The sequence below is a fragment of the Chaetura pelagica genome, unplaced genomic scaffold (genome assembly GCF_000747805.2).
Source record: "Chaetura pelagica isolate M959 unplaced genomic scaffold, ChaPel_1.0 scaffold3, whole genome shotgun sequence".
NCBI lineage: Eukaryota > Metazoa > Chordata > Aves > Apodiformes > Apodidae > Chaetura > Chaetura pelagica.
In genome coordinates this window covers 3,593,655-3,613,740 of record NW_009952974.1, presented here as the reverse complement: position 1 = coordinate 3,613,740, position 20,086 = coordinate 3,593,655, and the positions used below count along the sequence as shown (strand labels likewise).

Below are 20,086 nucleotides of genomic sequence, written 5' to 3'. Positions count from 1 at the left end.
TGTTAAAATTTGTGAAATTCAAAAGTCTTCTAATGATTTTTGGTAATGCTGTGTAGGTCATTAGGTTGCCATCCATCCCTTCCATTCGTAACCACATGGAAAGCGACTCAGCAGTGCATCAGGCACCTTACACCTGCGGTGTTGATTTGGCTATAGATGTATCTGGCATCTCACAAGCTTGGAGCAGGCTTGGGCATGCTTCTTGACTCTTGGGTACAGTTTTTCCTCTTGCCTCCAGATGGTACATATTTTGTCCTTGCAGATATTTTGGTAATTTCTGTTGCTGTTCCATCTTCTCTACCCACCCCAGAGGAGTGGGGCATGGGGTAGCAAAAACAGGGATAGAGTAGGCTCGAGAGAAGTTGAAAGGTGAGTAGAGAAATGAGCATAACATACGAAAGGATTTGAGAGGTGAAAGGAATTGAACAGTTACCAGGGGGACTGTTTGAGCATTTAGAAATAAAAAAAGGGACATGGAGGAGTTCTGGAATGCTTCAAAGAGGGGAATGGTAGAGAAATTATGGTTTCAGTAATAAATCTGTAGTTTCAGTGTGTCTGGTGGATCAAACTGAATCTATAACCGTCAGCTTGTGAATCTGACCCATCTTCATACCTGCCTTTCCAGGAAAAAAAACAGGAACAAGAGATGGGCTATTTTAAGATTACTTAATTAGTGTGTTGTTTCAATTGCCTAATGATGCTTAATGACTTATAAAGGGCTATTAGTAGCCACATCTAAATGTCCAAAAACAAACTTAACAATATGCTGTCTCCACTGTCCACTGTTATTTCTTTCAGGGTTGATAACATATACTTGCTAAGACAAAAATGCTTGCATTGGATGTCAGATATTCATAGAAGAATGGTTCTGTCAAGAGACACCATACATCTTTATAAAATGAAAAAATCTTGTTTATAGTAAATACTTGATAGGAATAATTGTGTAGAGTTGTATTCATAAAAGTAACTTAAATATTTCTTATCATACCTTGTTTTTAGTTCTCTGCAAGTCTGTGACAATACCGTTGACTATAAGAGCAGTAGCTTCTTATTGTGGCTTCATTAACTGATTATAACAAGAATTGTGGAAAATCTTAGAACCACATTTTCCTTTGAGTAAAACCTAAATGCCTAGGAGTTCTCTTTGAGCTTTTGGGAAACTAAGCTAGACTATTCATAAAAATTGTCTCATTCATTTTTTTGAGATTTGCTTACTGAATTTATCTAATGGGTACGATTTCTCATTTGTTTAAGTTAGCACTAGTGGAGACTGATCACACCTGATCTAATGGGGAACTTGTTTCTAAGGTCTGCCTGTAATTCTGGTACGGCTGACAGCAGGCTGAATTCTGCTTGTTCCTTCCTTCTACAATCAACAGTCTCTGCACATTCAGAGGGACACACTGCAAGAGTTGAAGGGTATTTTTTCCACAGTAGCTTCTGTTCTGTTTTAGAAAAGGGAAATGAATCTGTCCCAAAATGTTGGCTGCTTGATGGTTGAATAGAAAAAAGTCTTCAATGGTAGCCTTGAAGGAAAGGTATATAAGGAAGTGATGATTTTATTTGCTGGCAGCTTCCCTTCCACTGCTGTTATAGGAAGCAGCAAAAATTTTGATTCTCACCTTTACAAAAAGAAGATGAAACTGGGAATCTTGGGTACATGTTCTTCTTGTTAGGGACTCTTTAATTTATAATTTCTATGAAAAGACTTAAATCTCTTTGGCTCTGCCTCCACAGGCTTGGAGTAATTTCTGTCAGAGATTCAGGTCTGCACATACCAGTGCACACTGGAAGTACGAGGTTACTAGTACTTATGAATCCTTGCAAACTGAAATGCTGGGCAGAAATATGCCTACTTGCCAAGTCCCCTACTGTGTTTGGCATGTACCACAATTATACCTAAGGAAGTGGTTACTTCCTAGGTTTAAGAACTGCAGCATCATTTCCATTCTTAATTTTGATGGTGAGGAGTTACTGCCCTGTCTTTGTTAGGAATTTTGACTAAATGTCAGCTGTCTATAAAATAGCTTGTATTGAATTTCCCAGCATTAAAGGTCTACTATTATGAAAGCACATTGATTTGTTGTCTTATTGAGTCACTTGTCAGGTCGCTCTGCAGACAGAATTTTGACCCTCGCATAGAAATAACAAATATGGTAGCAGAGTGGGTTTTTCACTGACTGTTGCTTAGGCCATCACTGTAGATCAGCTACTTAAAATGTGTACTCCTTACATGTTTTTGGAAATTGTGGTATTGTGAATAAGTTGGTTTTGCTTGCAGATTTACACTACGTTTTAATTTTGACTGTAAAGTCCCTTTGTGGCATTTGTAGCATGCCATTTTTGCTGAAAACATGCTCACTAAACCTTGTATTAGGTCTTCTTTTTCAGTTTTTTTTGTAGACTACTACATGCTTCAAATGTTAGTTAGGAACTTGAATCAAATAGACATTCAGCATAATCTTTCATTATAAATAAAAGTACTAATGAAACTATTTCAGTAGAATCGAGAGAGAATCAAGAGCACTGAGGGAATTGATTAAAATCTGTCATGCAGACCTGGTGCCTTGCGTAGTCCCTGGCTCAGTAGAGGATTGGGCTTGGAAGTTCAGCACTTGCACGGAGGAGCTCGGAGAACTGGCTACAGTGAAGATGAAACAGCCTTGCAAACTTCTGGTTGCTAATAACATAGGGTTTGTAACTAGTTTTGTTCAGTTGCAGTTGTATCTGTAACTGAAGTATAGTGGAAGAGACTATCCAAAAGATTTTTTGCTAAGCATTTTGTAACTCTGTGTTGGAAGGTGAATTGGTTTGTGTAGAAGAGTCTTAATCTGCTGCTTCAGTCATTTGACTTCAGGGAGAAAAATAATGCTATATCCTTATTTTTAAAACAATGGGAAAAGAGTGTTAAAGGCTAAGATGTCACAGTCTCCTGTATACAGTTGAACAGTAAAATAATGTGCATTTTTAGCAGTGTTTTGTATTTTGCACAAGAGCATGGACTTCACTGTGACATATAAAGCTAAATTTATCACTTGAGTTTTTATCACTTGAATGTATCACTTGAATTATCATTTCAAGAGCAACATTTATGGTTAGATTATTATGAACAAGTAGATGTCAGTTACAGGCAATGTAGTGGAAAAGTTACAGGTTTTACTCAAAGTTTAGTGACTAGATACATAACCACCTCTATCAGTATGGTTTTCTTAGAATTAGGCTTTGTTTAAATAAAATAAGAAAAAAAAAAAGTGTGATCTTTCATACCACAAGTTTGAGAAGATTTCCTGCGATGATGTGTGGACTTCTGCGTTACTGGGCTGTGGCTACAATCAGGTTGGCATTTATAGCTCTGGTAGGGGAAAAAAACAGGAACCCAGCTCCATCCCAACCTCTCAGCTGACACATGGTACCTGTGCTTGCAGCTTGCAACATGGTTAAGAGGCTTGAGGTAGGATTTTGAACCATCTTTCATTTTTAGTGGCACACAACATATTTTAACAGTGTACTTGCAGACCTTTGGTTGTTTTACAAATAATAATAAGAGGTAATTTAATTACTGTCAAGGTGTCATTGGGGGTGATGGGCTCTTCCCATGTTGGTTTGTGGCAGGAGCTATGTGCTAGCTTCCTATCAGGAAATCGATTTGCCCAGGGGGAAGTTCTCAGATGCTGGAGAAGTAAATGCAGTTGATGACCCTGTGGTATACAGGTGATTGAACTGAATTCAGGATTTTGTTCTTGCTTCAAAGCTGTGAATATGTGAGAGAAACCATAAATAGCAGTGTGATAAATAGCAGTATGACATTAAGTTTATAAATAGCTTTTTATAATTTTGTAATACTCTCTCCTTTTAATAGCCTGTTGCTCTTTAACTTCAGCACACACTAACTCTCCATGTATGTGTTCATTTGCCCTTCTCAGCAGTGCTTTATTCCAGCTGGTGCTGTGAGTTTCTTTTAGTGCTTTGTTTTTAGTTGATTAACTGGCTTGTGATATGGTTTTTGCCTGCTTTTTCATTGTACATTAAACTTCATGCTGAACTGAGCCAATATAATAAAGAGGCATTAAAGCCTCTGTTGTCTTTCTGAACACGTATGTTTAAATGAGATTGAAGAAGTTGTTTTCCTACTAAAAATAAATTCAGGGAATAATTACTTAATTTCAAACCAACAGTATTGAAAGCTTCTTGTTGATTCTGAGTGGCAGCTAATTTTAGAAGTTTTCAGCTCCAAGCAAAATAGCCAGATGATTTTTCTCAGTAGAATGTTTTATTAAACGCAAAAACAGGAACTATTTTTATATAGAAAATTTGTATTTTCCTGCACCTGATATATAATTCCCTATTGCCTTAATAAAAGGAATCTAGTTTCTACTTAAAAGTCTGAGATTCAGTTGGGTGTGCTCAGATGAATAGTATGTAAATACAGTGTTTGTCAAGTGATTTTCAGTTTTCCTTGGATAACATGGTATGACTTATTTTAGGGCTGTAGTGCATTAAAAAAATATTTCTCGGTTTTTGCTTGTTACAGTTGTATACCTGCAATCTTGTACCTTTACTTCTTGGATGAGGGAATGTAAGGATTATTTTTTGTTATGATTTTCACAGTTAGCCTTGACAGTGTGATGTTGCTTTTCACACCATTAATACGTGCTATTTCTATTGAGCTAATTTTGTGGAGATTTCCAAGTCTTATTGTGTAATTCTGTAAAGAGCAAAGCTGTAAGAAGAAATGGTCAAATCCAGAAACAAAAAATAAACTCTCAAAGTTTTTTCAAAACTCTACTTTGATGCACCCTGGTAAGAATTATAAACTTCTTACATGAGTTTGAATCCTGTGTTTCCTCTTGAATTAGGTTTTCTTCCACTACTTTTTTTTTGACAGATTCTTCAGTGAGTTTGTCAATTTAGTTTCAAAAAAAGGAAATGCATCCCAAAAGGAAAAGCATTTTTAGATAGTGCTTAGAAACAGGCATGAAGATAATTTTTCCTCTTACTTGTTTATATACAAAATTGATTATAATTTAACAATTCACAAGACTTAGTATGTATTAAGACAAGTGTGCAGAGCCTGCATTCTGGCCTAATGTTTAATCATGTCATAACCCCTAACAGGGTGTGACTGTTAAGTTCAGTATGCCTCACTTTTGGAAAACTTTTGGTTTGACATTGAGTTTCACACTGTAAGAAGTATGGATAAAATTGTCCTGTTGTTTTCTGGTCAGGATCTTTGAAAAGGATCCTTTTACAATGTAGGTTTGTAAAATTTACAGATCTGAGGAATTTAGATCTCTTTAAGATACTTTGCTAAAGAAACTCAACCTGCAAACTCTGATTTATTAATTATTTTTTTAAATTTGACTGCACACGAATTATTACGAGATTTAATTGCTTAGTCATTTGAATGTAAGTGATATTTTCATTGCCAAGTTCACTCAGTTTTTGAACTTACAGTCCTCCTGAGCTGAATTGAAATATAGAAATTGTTTCCTATAAAGAAAATCTTTGAGAGGAGGCAGAGGTGAGTTGGAAAAATACCTAAGCTGCACTGAAGTTGGAAAAATGTGAGAGATCTTAATAATAAAAAAAAAATAGAAGAACCTGAAATTTGGGATGGTATGAATAGGCTAATTTTTTAGCAGCTGGGCAGATCTGTCATCAAAGCTTCTCTTGCTCTGTGCAGAGAGCTTTTCATTTTAGTGCCTAGACTTGTTCTGGGGTCTCTCTAGAGCCTATTCCAAGAGGAACCGAAGAGATGACATGCTCTGCTCTCATACTGCAAGACGAAAAAGCTGGGGAGAGGCTGGGTATCCAGGTGCTCAGAAAAGGAGTGTGAGAGAGGGTGGCTAAGTGCCAGGGGCACGGATGGAGTGAGATCACTTCTCTGGGCAGTGCTGCTAGAAGGCTTCCCTTGGTTAGCTTTCTGTTGGAGGAGGAAGCACAGTTGACAAGTGTTTTCCAGGCAGGTAGCCAGACAGGCATTATTTTAGTGTTTCCAGGGGAAAAATTGGTGGGTTTTGGCAAAGCTGAAATTTGCCATGTGAAAATAGCTATTTTGTGTAAATGGCATTTCTGATTAAAAAAGTAATTTTGATGGAAAATGTCCAATTGGTTATATGAAGCCTTAGAATCGGCATCTGCTGTGTTTAAGTCTATTGAAGATAATTTGGCTTAGGTTTAGCAATTCTGAACAGAATATACACAGACAACTTTCCTCCCTCTGTCTAATACTTCAGTTCTAGTGCCAGCCAAAATTCAACTTAAAGTTGGCTATGAGTAGAATAAAAGCTTTTTCCTGATTTTGCCAGTTTGTTTTGAATTCAGACTGTCTTCAGCTTCAAAGGCTTCACAACACAGATGCCATGGCTGGAGCTAAAGCTGACAGTTCAACTAGCTGCTCTGGACTTGAAGGTCCTGCTGCATGCAGCAGCATTGATCTGTGGTTCCTGGAGTGGTTAATAGCTAGCCCTCAGATTCTCTCCACTTGTGTGCTTCTGTTGATATCTTCCGATAACTGTGGTCAAGGGTTATAGGGTGTATAGGATGTGGGACTTGTGTGAATTACAAGTCACACAAAGTTAGAACATGTAACTTTCCAGCATTTAGTGTTTTACCCATTTTATCTGCTCAGCTGATGGTCATTCAAGGCTTAAAGATTACCAGGCTCCTTTTAGATACTGAAGAGCTTTTGGTTTCTAGTAGGCCTGTAGAGGACTATAAGCTCCTTTTTTAGTAGGTAAAGAAATATTTTTTTGAGTCGTATAGCAAAGGGGAGTCAAATTTAGTTACCCCTTGAGGTCCTTTTAGTCACCCCCCTGAGGAAAGCTGTAGGCAGAAGTTTGAGGTTTGTTAGTTCGTTTTTGCTGGTTAGTTTGTTTCAGGGGGTTTTTTTGTTGCTGTTTTTGTTTGGGAGTTGTTTGGGGGTTTTTTGTTTATTTCTTCTTTTTGTTACCTTTCTTTAGACATAAAATACTAACTTCTTGTTATCACCTGGTGCTCCTGCTTGCCACTGGCTCACTGCAAATTCCAAACTTCTGTTTTTGTATTGCAGGCCTTAAACTATACCAATATCTTTAAGTAAATACTTTTCTAGCTTTAGCTGCCTGTTGTCTGTTTGTGCACACCATGGTATGTCATTCCTAAACCATTCTATAAATCTGTCACACTGTGATCTAGGTGACTCCAGAAAATCAATTACAGTTTATTGCCTAATAGAGGGGTAGGTGGATTTTTTCTGATTTATTAAGGTGTGTATGAGTATATTGCTATCCTATAAAAACTTTATGGACTTATGCTCAAAATAATCTCTGAAACTTCATGTGAACTTGACACATCTCTTTCAAGTGTGTGTGACTGCTCATAAAACTTCCATTACTTTCCAGTATCAAATCACCTGCACATAAAAGGTCTCCAGGTCCGAAATAATACGGCTGCACAGATTTGTATCATGTTTGAAGTTCCAACTGTGGATTCAGGGTCTCACCTGTAGGACAGATGTGTTTGTTGTAAATAATCATACATACGCTAGATAAAGCCTTTTCCTAAAGGCATGTGGACTGTGGACATTTTTCTTTCATAATTTGGAAGTGATGCAAAAGTCCTGACTCTTCAGAAGTAGTGTTATCATCAGGTCAGTGACTACTTAGCCTTCAGCTGGCAGGAGCTGACTGGAAGGTTTTCTGTTGTCTTTGCTTAGTTCACACTGATCTATATAAAGACTGTTGCAGTGAAAAGGGAAACAGGTTGAACCTGCTGAGGTAGGATAAGATAGAAAAAAACCCCAACAAGCAAAACAATAACAACAAGAAACAAAACCCCAAGCAAACAAATAAAAACAATAAACAAAACCCCCACAACACACAAAAAAAAAATCTTCACTATTTTAGTTCTGAATCTTAGCTGCAGACTTCTATTGTATTTGGTGCATTTCTTCAACCTCTCTGAAGCTCAGTTCCCCATCTCGAAAACTGGTCAAAAAATTGAAAAAAAATATTTATGATTAAAGGATGTTCTGTGGAAATCCAGGAATTTCTCAGCCTGCCAGTTGTCATGTGGTATGAACAAATATTCACTAGGAATAAATTTGAAACTTGAACATGAGCTTAAAATGAACCATTTTGAGCTGCTTAGAATCTGTATTCATGAGTCTATTTGTCTTTTTTCCTGTTGTTTTTTTTTTCCTTTGAAAAACCTTTTGTCAAGCTTTATCTAATCTAGAGTCCTGGAGAGTGAAGACGGAAGACTTAATTTCTTCATGTGAAAACTGACTGGGCATAGAAAGGGAGGACATAAAGGTTTAAGATTAAAAATAATTGGCAGTGTAGATTGCATGGTTTCTAAGAACCACTTTTTTATTAGTGTTACTTCTAAACTGTGCCACTAAGTATTAACATCTCAAACTAATGATTTTTTTCTTGCTGCCTTTGTGTTTCCTGAAATGTTATGTATAGGAGTGAAGAAAAGCAGATACCAGACTTTCTGGCACTGTCATAATTCAGACCCAAAGCAGAGAAAGGGAGCAGCTGAATTTCTGAAAGACTCTTTTTGGAGTGTTGTGCATACAGTTCAAGCATAATGAGTATTGATGATTAAATAAAAGTGACATTTGTAATAGACTTTTCTATTTGCTATGCACTGGTTCCTGGGGGAAGGGAGGAGAAAGGGAGGGAATTGTCAAATTGTGGAAATAATTTATTTTTCAGATTAAATAGTAGATTGCTATAGTCCTGGTATATATTGTCCTACTATACATTGTCCTGCTTTCTCTAAGAAACAGATGGGCCGCTGTCCTGTGTAGAGACATCGAAGAAAGTTGTTTCACTTTTAACCTTTTGTCTCTGTTAGTAATTATGTGATTTATAACAGTGAAAATCTTGCTTGGTACCACACAGCAGTTGTTCAAATTTTAAATCCCTATCCAAAGAATTCGATGAAAAGCACAACTGAAGGAGGTCTTTGATTAAGAAAAAGGACTTCTAAAAAGAAGTCCTCAAGTAATTTTTAAACTGAGAGTAATTATTAATTTAGATGTGAAGCCTGTACTGAAATCCACAGCCAAGCCCATGAAATATGTTGTGTGCATAAAATGAGATGAATCAATAGTTTTAGAAACTTAACTGAATAAGTGGATAGAATATTAATTTTCTGATACTGGCTTGTGTGTAGGAGGAGCTGATGGTGGAGGAGAGAGGCTAAATTCAACTTCTTTCTCAGCTGCTGAACTTCAGGGCCAACATTTTCAGAAACGGTCTGATCTACTTCAAGAATTAATGCTTTTTGTGTTAGATTTGGCTCTTGATGTAGTTGAGGATTGAGGAAGTAACATTAATTGAAATGCAGGTGAGATGCAGGACATTTTGTGGGCATGTGTGTTGCTCTTTGTTGCTTTCATGGGGGAAATACTTACAGATAGGAATTTATTTTGCTGTTCTACAGCTCTTGTGTCTGTGAGGGGTTTAATCAAGCAGCTCTGAGTGTCTCCAGATAACAAACGTCTTGAGGGAATGTATAAAAAGCAGCTGGAGATTAGATTTGGTGTACTAGTTTTTGCACATGAAATGGGGAGGGTGCTCAGGGCCAGGCTGTAACTAACAAAAAAAAAAAAAGCAAAAACCAACCAACAAAAAAAAAATCCTCGAACAACAAAAAAGGGAGGTACAGGAAGCCCTGACTGTGGAGGAGCCAGCCACATGCAGATACTTGGGCTAGCAAAAGGGCAACTTGCTTACTCACCATTGAAGAGAAATTGCTGAGGTTTTGGAAACCATCCTCCGAACTTCCAATGACAATGTTTCCTTATACCTGACACTCTTTTTGACAACTCTTTGGGAATGTAGTAGCACTGAAGGAATTGTGCTTGTAGTGACATTGTGCAGTCACAGTAGTTTGGGAACAGGAAAAACACTTTATCCCTCTTCCTTAGTGGAAGTTTTAGGAAGAGTTTAATAAGTAGCCATATGATAGCTTTACCAGAGTATATTATTTTCCTTAAGCAGAATGAATTTGATTAACTAATATATTACAGATAATTAATAAACTTACAAAAGAAACAGAAGTTTTTGGTAGAGTGCATAGTCATTCATGATGCTTTTGCCTGGCTGTAAGTGTAGCTTGAGCCTTTGCACCTCTTGACAACAAAGTGAAATGACCCAAAGGTTGTGTATCAACTTTCAGGAGTTATGGATACTTCCAATTGTTTGGTCAGCAAAAAGCAGGAAGAAATTAAGCATGAATTGTTGGATGTAGTTCAGAATTGTAGTGCATGGGTTGATTCACTTAAATGAAAGTACAGTTCTCTTCTGATTTTATAAGGAATGTCCTGAAGTTGTGTGCTACATCAGAATTGCTGAAAGCTTTCAGAACAGATTAAAATGTGAACTTTTATATGTTGGAAAATTGTGGAATTCCCTCAAAACTGTGCACAATTGATGTTCAAACTGATTTGGGTTAAAACATAGTAATACAGTATCACATGTTTTAAGTAAAAGTATATGTAGATGGATTGGTAGGTTGTATTACTCTGTTTAAAGCTTAAAAATGTTCTTTTTACTTCTAATAGTTTTTATTTTCTCCTAATTTGTGTGGATAATTTCAGTAACCTTGAGGTCTGTAATCTATTTAATGTATTCAGGATACCTCATAGTAGGAGAATGTGGGTTTTCTATAAGTCTGGCCTACTTTTCTTTCTACTTCTTGTTGCAAATTCATGTTATTACATTGTGCCTAATCAGTAGGTGGGCCACAGTGGAAATGCATGTCTTCCGGGTTGCTAGAATACCAGCTTCTAAATAAATAGAAATCTGGCAATGCATTAGCTTCTTTGCTGCTTTAGATGAACCATGAAAAATGAAATTCTGGATGTCTTTTCATCCACATACAGATACTGTACTGAGCTAAGGTGGTTGTCTTTGTGTACAGTACATGATCCAGACTCTCTTTAAAAGAACTCCTCACTGACTTGAAGTAAATTGATAGCACTCTTGGATAAATGAAATTGCAATTAATTACCTTCTTAATCAACTGCGTATTTATTAAGCTGCTTACAGTTGCTCAGTTTATTGTAAGCCCAATCATGTTGTCCTTTTACTGCATACTTCTACATGAAAGGATAAAGGATGCTGAAAATTCACTTGTGAAGCTTCTGTATGCTCTTTAATGCCCTAACCAAGCCAGTATCACAGGAATGTTCTGCCCTTTGATAGGGAACACTCCCTAGAATTACTTCATCACTTGAAACCTGAGCTCAGGCAGGAAATGTTCAACTTACTCCCTCCATAACTTGAGAGGTAAGTGAGTTTCGTTGCACAAGTTCTGTGCTTCTCCAGTTACTGTAGCAGCATGTACTTTGAGTTACTAATTCAAGTGTCTAAATATTACATGTTTAGCAGAAGACGCTGAAAAATTATAAGCAGAAGCCTTCATATGCAAAGATTAATCCAACTTAAATTCAATTTAAATAATCCATATAAATACAGATTTTTAGCTTAGGTGTCCATACTGCTGTCTGTGACACGGATATGCACACACAGTAATACCTTGATTACATTAACCTGCTGTGTAAGCCAATTGTTCTCAAACTTTTTTTGGTTGAGTCTTATGCTTTGTCTTTACTCCTATTTATTTTGGGGCTGCACATTTTACTTGGGAGCTTGAATTAAGCCCTTCATTTGTTCCATACTATCTTTAGCTAAAACATTTTTTTCATTTAAGAAGTTTGCAACCAGCATAGCTAAATTTTTATCAGCTTTTTCATTTTATATATCAGTATTTGCTGGGAAATCAGTTATGATACTGCTTATAAGTGGTAGCTATCCATGTCACTATTTAGCTAGTATGTTTTCAAAATGCATAGCAAGAATGGCAAGAGCTGATCAAGAGAAGTAACACTGTGTGTGTTCTTGGTGCATATATTTCTGGAAGCAAGGAGTAGTAAAGACAGTATGAATACAGTTTGGGACCAATTGTATTGTAAAACAAGTGTGTCACAGTAAGACCAGTAACTGCAGGGTCTGCATGAGCTTTAACAGTTGTGTCCTTTTTGTATGTGCATATGCTGATGGTGGTGTAAATGTGGTTTGTGATTGGCCACAAAGCAGTTACATGTAATAGCCCTGGCAGGTAATAGAAGTGTTTTTGAGAGAGCGTGCAGTGGTGAAATGCTCTAACATAATCCGTAGAGACTTTCATAGCATCTTTGCTGATGTATGAGGGAAGAATAACTTCAGCTGTGCTTTGCAGAAAATAGTCTATCTTTTGTCATCTTCCTTTGTATTACTTACACTGCTATTGTATTTCCATTTTGTAGAAGTATTTCAGGATTTTAGTTATACACTTTGTTGTAAAACTGTACTTCGTAGGTGCAAACTCTTCTTAGTTTCATGGAAGAAACTTGTCTACTACAAGATGGCTGTTCAGGTTACTGTATTTTGTATGTGGGACATGGAATATAATGCTTCATTACCCAACCTGAATGTTCAAAGCATGGTTTCCTAAGTCCATAAAGAAAATGTTCATGAAGGCTGATATCCAGCATGGTGGGAATATGAGCTCTGCACCAGGATAATGCGGAACTCCAGACTGTGGAGCAGTATGTGAGAAATACTTTTACGTGTCTGTCCTATTCATTTCTTCCTCCCTTAAAAAGAGTGAGAAGGCATTGCTCTTGAGGTCTGCAAGCTAGATGCGCTGTTGTTCTGACCCAAAATACTGGTTCTGTTTCCTTAGCAAACTCATTATATACAGTGCCTTCTTTCTTGAATGTGAACGTTACATCTATGTACATTGAGAGAGACTCAAATCACTCTCTGTGATTATGAATTTTTTTTGGTTGGTTGGTGTGAAGGTCAAGTGTATTACAGTAAGTACCTTGCTGGGTCTACAGGTTGGACCTATTGAAGGACAAGGTAATTGGCTGCTTGATATTGAAGGATTTTGAGGATCACTGAGGGCAGATATTCTTGTTCACCCTTGTCAGTTTGTTGCTGTGTTTGAAACCCAGAAGTTTTCTGTCTAGTTTAAGGTTGTGGTGAGGAAGTAATAACTACTGTCAGTTTGGTCAGGAAATAAGACATAATAGGGGAGAGGACAGGAGGCAAAGGTGAGATTTGTCTTTTTGTTTTGTTAAGGCATGATGGTTTCTGGCCTTTAACAGATCTTTTCTGCTGCAAGGTTGTGAATTGTTGAGTTAGACCCTTCTAGGTCACAACCAATGGTTTTGTGAGGACTGCAACACTAACTTGGAAACCAAACAGTTCTACTTTGTGCACTGTTGTTTGTATTCATAGGAAAGGACTCTGATAACCCTCACTGTGTCATGGTTGTCATTTATGCAAATCCTTGTAAAATATGCCTCTCAAAGGGTTTTTTCAGTGGGTACAGATACATTGCTCTTAATCAAATTGCATGCTGTTCTGAAGCCTTTGATTCAGCTCACAGGCAAATGCTACTCTAAAGTCTTGGCTGTGGTTACTGGTTGTGTAGCTGCACTGATAAAGATGCTGATGTTTATGCCATTATGACTAGTAAGGTGGTTGACTTTTAGATTGTCTGTGTGACATTAAATACTGTTTGCGAAATGTTATGGTCATGGCTCAGATTGCTGGTATGGAGGTTCAGTTACTTGTTTTTCTCCGTCAAAGATTTTCTCCTGCCTTTTATTTTTGAGACTTGTACAAGGCCTAGTGGAAGCAGCCTCTTGATGGGGAGTTGTCAGACGAGAACTTTCATGTTAGGCTTTACTTTGGTGCTTAAATGTTTGCAACATGATTTTTCATTATTCTCTCATTAAGAGTCATGAGTGCAGCGTGCCAGCTGATGGGTTTATCTGGTTCCTTTATCCTTTTTCAGTTGTCATGTTGGTTTAGCAAAAGAAAAATAAACTTGCTGTAATTCTGCATGAATAGAGCATTGCAGTTTTGAAGCTGGAGTGACTGAGTAGCCAAAAAAAACCACAACTGTCTAGTAAGGAAATTAGTACTTTTTAATCTGAAAATGCTGGTTAAGTAAAAACTGAAGCATTATGCAAGGATGGATTATCATCAAAAAGATTCTTCTTAAGTCAGAGGTGCATGGTCACACTGAAACAGCTGAAAACGTATTCCCGAAAAGCAAAATACCTCAGGGTTTTTTAGGTCAGGCACTCAGGAGGTTTTCTGCAGGAGATGGGAAGAAGGTTAAAATGCAAATTCCTGGCCTTAGCTGATACAGGCGCCTTGGATCTTGGTCTTCCACGTTCCCATGAGGACCTAAGTATCTAAGCTATCAACTAGGTAGGAGGAGATTGATCTTTTACTTGTTAGCTCCATTTGTTTGCCTGTATCTTATGATCCAGGAAATCTCACTAATCACTTCTGAGATGTTTGCATTCTCCTTTTTTTATCATGATACACACCCACCCCTCTCAAAATAGGAGGTAAACATATAAACATTTTTGAAGTCTTAAAGCTTCACAGAGTAAGGAAAATCAATTGTTTTACATTCAGTTTTAAGAATATCTGTTATATTGTACTACTTCTAAAGGTATTTTTTTATCTCAATATATTCTCAGCCTAAGTTATGAAACTTTGTGCTTGCTTACGCCCTTGTCAGAGGATGTAGAAATAGTTTGCTGAGTGTGTAATTAAGTGAATCACAGGCCCTGATCCTGCAAAGTACTGAAGAAGGTAACTATTATAGTTGGATAGGGCTAATAGCATGAGGTGTGCACATAAGTACTGGGGTTGCAGGGTAGTCGTTACAATCTTAGTTTTGAAAAGTGAAAATCACATTTCAACTCTTGCGTTTATCAGCGCTTAGTGTAGTATGTCGTCTTCTAGGCAGAAGATTTAGTTTTACAAACCTTTTCCTATTAATGTTTTAATTTTAAAAAGGAGAAAGGCTAATGTTTTTGTTATTGCTATGTATTCTCATGTCTATGATGATTACACAGTGAAAGCAGAAGCTTTGCAAAGTAATGCATCACAATCTGTGTGTATTTACTGTGCTCTTTTCTTTCTGCATTTTCTTTAAATCTTTTTTGTATAAGCATGTTTTCTTCTCTGTCTTGCACTGAAATCAATTGCTTAATTGTGTTTAATATTGGGAGCCTAGTAGTCATGATACCCAGCAATTACAATGCTTTTTGAAGTGAAAATGCTGTTCTTAATAATTGAAAAACAAAAAAAAAAGGGCAGCAAAATCCCAAGCCCACAGAACAGCCTTAAAGCAGGGAGAGAGTGAACAATGGACAAAAAGTAAACAAATTAGTATTTTGGAATAAGGTTGTGTTGTAGGTTTTTAAGACATTATATTTTTCTTTGATACCATTAATTTACTTACCATTTTTCTTTTGTCTGTGATGAAATTTTTTTAACAATGGACTTGCAGTGTGTTGACCTTCTGTTGAAGTATGACATTTTTGCATTTTTGCTTTCTGATATTTTTTGCATTTTGTCTCTTTTTTTGCCTGAAGACCCTGTGTGGACAGTAATGACCGCACGTTTCCGATTGCCTGCTGGCAGAACCTACAATGTACGAGCATCTGAGCTGGCACGAGACAGGCAGCATACGGAGGTGGTCTGCAACATTCTTCTCCTGGATAACACTGTACAAGCTTTCAGAGTTAATGTAAGTAGTTTGCTTATTACAAATCAGTATTGCCAAGCTTGCTTTGCTTTGCTGGACTTGTATGGCTAGAGTTTGAATTTCAAAATAGTGTTAAGTACAGAATAGAAGGGAAAGTGAGGTTCAGGCAGGCATGCTTGTACATGTAAGTACTAAGTCACTGTGAACTTAGTCATTCTGGCATCCTCTATAGTACTAGCAGGTCTTCATTTCAAAACTGAATACACAAAGCATGGTTCATTTCTAGTAATTTTCTTCATGGGCTAAAGTTGTATAGTGAAATTGATCTTGTGCATGTATTCACAGAATTGCAAGCATTTATTTTAACTTGTTAAGGAAAATAAACTTCACAAACAGCAGGCAAGGACTTCATAAGAAAACATTAAAGCATTTAAAATTATTTTTGTGTGAGAAGAACCAGAACTAAAGAGGAAAAAAGCCGTGGGGTGACCTGGGGTGGGAGGACTCAGCTTTTACTTAATAAGCTATAGAGATGATGACTTAGGTGGGGAAAGGTTAATGTGATGGTAAAAGTTACAGGTGGCATGATTGTTAAGGATTTTCAAGAGAAAATTGAAAATCAGTGAATGGAGTGAAGGAGTAGATTGATATCAAATACAGCTATGGGCCTTCATCTGGGAAGCAAAGGAGAAACTGAAGCAGTTCTCAAATATGTTTTATTTGGACTATATGAAAAAGTTGTAATGCTCAGTTAATTGTATTGTATTCTGATATCCAGGGTTTAGTGAGGATGTTGATATATTTTACTGTTTTAGGGAAGATTTGTGACAGCAATTGTGTTTCTCTATTCTGTAATCAGATGGTTGGAGCCTGTGCAGCTTGTCTGTCAGAGGAGCGAAATCTCTGTTATCTACCAAAAACTTGAAAGGATCCAGTGTCAAGTGGCTTAAGATTTAGAGGTAGACTTGATGGTTATTTGGTTTAGATTTTTCAATCAATATAGAAGGTTTTGAGATGTTCTCTTAAGGTGTTTTGGGAGTATATTCAGAAATAGCTCAGAGGACTATTTCAGGACTTTGGAGTATTTATGGGTAGGGATTTTGGGTTATGGAGCTGGGAAGGGGCCAACAAAGGCTTTAAGTTATCAAAGTCAAGCCTCATCTGCTTTCTGGGATAATTTCTCCTACATAACTTTTTGCTTTTTCTGTAAAATATTCCACTACTTTTCTGTATGTCCTATCTTCTCATCCTTTCTAATAGGGCTATACTACTTGCTAAAAAGCATTAGGTATAGAATGTAGTCAGAGACAGAGCATTAAAAGTGCATGAGAAATTATGAATGTTGGGTTTTGTCCTTTCAGGTGCATGAGTTTTCCATTAAAATATCTGTGTAGTTTTTTGTATGTTTATAAGAGTTGGCTAAAATAAGGAATAATTATTGTACAATAGGTATGGGAGTTTATGCTTCTTCTTGATCTAGGTGTTCAGAAGCTGTTGTTAGAAAAGAATGCTGGTACCTCTCTAGAGTAGAATCACCGGTTAGTTATAAATCCTCAAAGGTCTATTTGGTCTCTCCCAAATAAAATGTATGTAATACATTCTCCCCATCTCCCTGGTGTACTAAATATTTTAGTTTGCATGGATCACTCTTTACTGCTTATATAGATTACCCTGCAGGTTTGTCCATTAAAACTGAGTTTAGGGAATAAAAGTCCCTTGGTTTTCCACATTCTGATCTTGTTTCTTATTCTCAATCTGTTTTTTAAAAAATAGGCAGTAATAAGATATTCAATTGCAGCAAATATATGCTAACCTGCATGGTATACAGTGTTTCAGGGTTTATAGCTGTGTTTTACTTTATTGTGGTTGGCCCAACACTTGGCAGTAAATATTTATGGAATTATTTTCTAAATGGGAAGAACAAAGATAACATCAAATAAATTAGCCAGGTTTTCTTTCTCCTGATGATTGCTATAGGTGTTCTGTATGCTAATGACTGTAAAGCGTAATCATCTGGAGTATGCAATGCTGTATTTATAAAAGAGTACTCAAATGCTGTTTCTTCTACAACAGCGAAGTACTGATCACAGACAACATCTTTCGATAATTTGTGACATCTTCCAAGTTCACGTTTCAACCAGCCTTTTCCATTGATCTGCAAAATAGGCATTCTTTATGTAAGCCTTACCTTGTATTAAGCGTAACAAATCAAATAAAATAATCCCTGTGGATTAGAGTGAGAGGTTATTTTGGTTGAAGGCAGAAGAATCAGTTGGAAATAACCTGTGCACATATTTGAAGAGTAGGAATCCTTTCTTATAAAATGCTTACCAAAAGAAGAGCTCCTATTTTGACCCTGGAAAGCATACTTCATAGACAGCAGAGCTGGAAGAAGTGAGGCTGACTTGATTAATAATGCTATCAGGATGATTTGCATTACCTTAAACCTGCTTCTTCAAGTTCAGATTGCTTTAATTGGTTTTAATTAATGGTTTAAATACCTCAAATTGTATCTTTTCTACACTGACTTAATTGTATTCCCTGAATACCATACAGTCAGTACATAAATACAGAGGTCATACTAAATCAATAATTTAATCTTCAGCATTACCTAATTGTTTCCTTTTTTTCTTTGACCAAAAAAACCCAACAAAACCAAACAAAAAACCCACAAAAACAAACCTGCTTGGAAAGTTGTTTTTTTTTTTAAAGCAAAATAACTTCTTGCAAAGCTCATGTAATCTGGCGACTGAAGGGAGAACAGTAGTTCAGTGTTGGCCATCTGGGGATGTGCTTGTTTGAGTTGCAGCACCAGGTATTACAATGAGCTGTGAGAGGAGGGGTTAAAGTGTTGTTGTTAGTGAAGGGGCAGTGCAGCCTCCTTCAGATCTGTGATCAGCAGTCTTCTGATTCCTTCCAGGACAGACCACAACTTGTCATCCTCCTCCCTCTGTCATCAGAAGTTTAAAATAGTTTGGACTGACACAGCAGCAATATCTCCTGGTGTTTTCTTTAGATGCAGCCAGTTTTGTAGACCAGCAACAAGGCCCAAAATGTTATGAGTATAAATTGGGAAGATTGTGGTGGTAGTTGGTAAGCAGACATTAAACCAATGCAGTTGTGGATATTTTCCTAAATTTTTAAATGTGGATGTTTGTAAATAGCTAACAATCATTTTGTGATTAGAAATTAATATATATATGTAGTGGTACTAGATGTTAGTCACTGGATGATAGACAGTAAATAAAATGCAGTTAATATATTGATATCTACTGTTGATACCAAATTTTGTACATTTTGTCTCCAGTAATGACTTGAAAGAAGTACACATAAGATTCTAATATCCCAGTTCAGAAAAAATGTTGTTACATTGTGTCTAACTACTGCAGGTTTATGTTTGATAATTCCTATTTTTCATATATTTTTCTAGTATTCCTTGTTTATCTGTAGGAGTAAAGCACATTTGGTGCTAATCCACATTTATTGGTTTTGCTTTTTTATTAAAAAATACCAAACAGATAAAACCAAAATGAACAAAAAACTAGAAGTAGAAACTTCTTATCGTACTTCTTATAATTTATGGCTTCTATTAAATTGTTATGATAGTATTACAAATATTTTGGACCTTTCACAACAGCCAGGATTGTGACCTTCCCCTGCTCTGGCAAGCTGCAACATAGTTATATAAATATCAGAGATGGGTTAAATTGAGGTCTGGTTTTACTAGATGCTTATCTTTATTTTGCACTGAGAGTAAAACATTGTGATCAAAACAAATGTTTCAAGTTGAAACTCATCTTCTCTTACAAAATCTACTGCTCTGTTGCAGGAGAAATACCTTCCTTGTGGTCATGAAATTAGGCTTTGTATTACTAAATTCAAATTATCAGCAAGTCTAAGCTTTTCTGTTAGAAAACTTCAGATATTTAAGAAACAATACAAATTCTCAAGTTCAGATTGGAAAAAAGCTACAGAATTGCTATCTGCTTATTATTTGAAGATGTAACATGGCAGCTGTGGTAAATGTAAGCCTAAACTTTTGTTCCAAACCATCTCCTGTTTTCTGATAGTTCATGTTACCAGCTCTTAGTTTGAGTTCTGTTTTAAATCTACATGGGGGAAAAATGCCAAGAAGCAATTAGTGTTGCTATGTAATTTTAAAATTAGTTTTATTTGCTGAAAATGTTGTTCTGATTACTGGTTTATTTTAAAACATATCAGAAACTCCTAATTTAGTAAAAATGAAAGCATCTGTTTTTTGATTGTACATAAAAGTTGCCTTAGGCATTTATATTGCTGTGTATTTATTATGCTAACACCTGTTTTGTTTTTTTTCTTTGCTTGTTTTTAGTTATTGGAAAGCAATTTTGTCGCTAGTGAACTTTTTAACAGTGGTGCTCCTACTGGCTGTTAATTTTATAAAAAATTGAAATCCCAGCCTTTTTTTTTTTTTTTTCCCAGTACTCCTTTTAAAACCAAAATTTGATTACTGAATAGCTTTCTGGAATGGGTGCTCCTACTGGCT

The 20,086-nt window shown here is 36.5% G+C and overlaps 1 protein-coding gene across 1 annotated transcript in view; it reads left to right on the top strand.

Moving 5' to 3' along the window:
• Positions 1-5,851: 5,851 nt before the first annotated feature.
• PTPN4 (protein tyrosine phosphatase, non-receptor type 4 (megakaryocyte)) overlaps positions 5,852-20,086 on the top strand; it is a 71,154-nt gene continuing 56,919 nt past the window's right edge. Inside the window, exons 1-2 of the mRNA XM_009996045.1 lie at positions 5,852-5,966; positions 15,449-15,603. Of these exons, the coding sequence (XP_009994347.1) occupies positions 15,466-15,603 (138 nt within the window). The 5' untranslated portion in view covers positions 5,852-5,966; positions 15,449-15,465. The remainder of the gene's footprint in view (positions 5,967-15,448; positions 15,604-20,086) is intronic.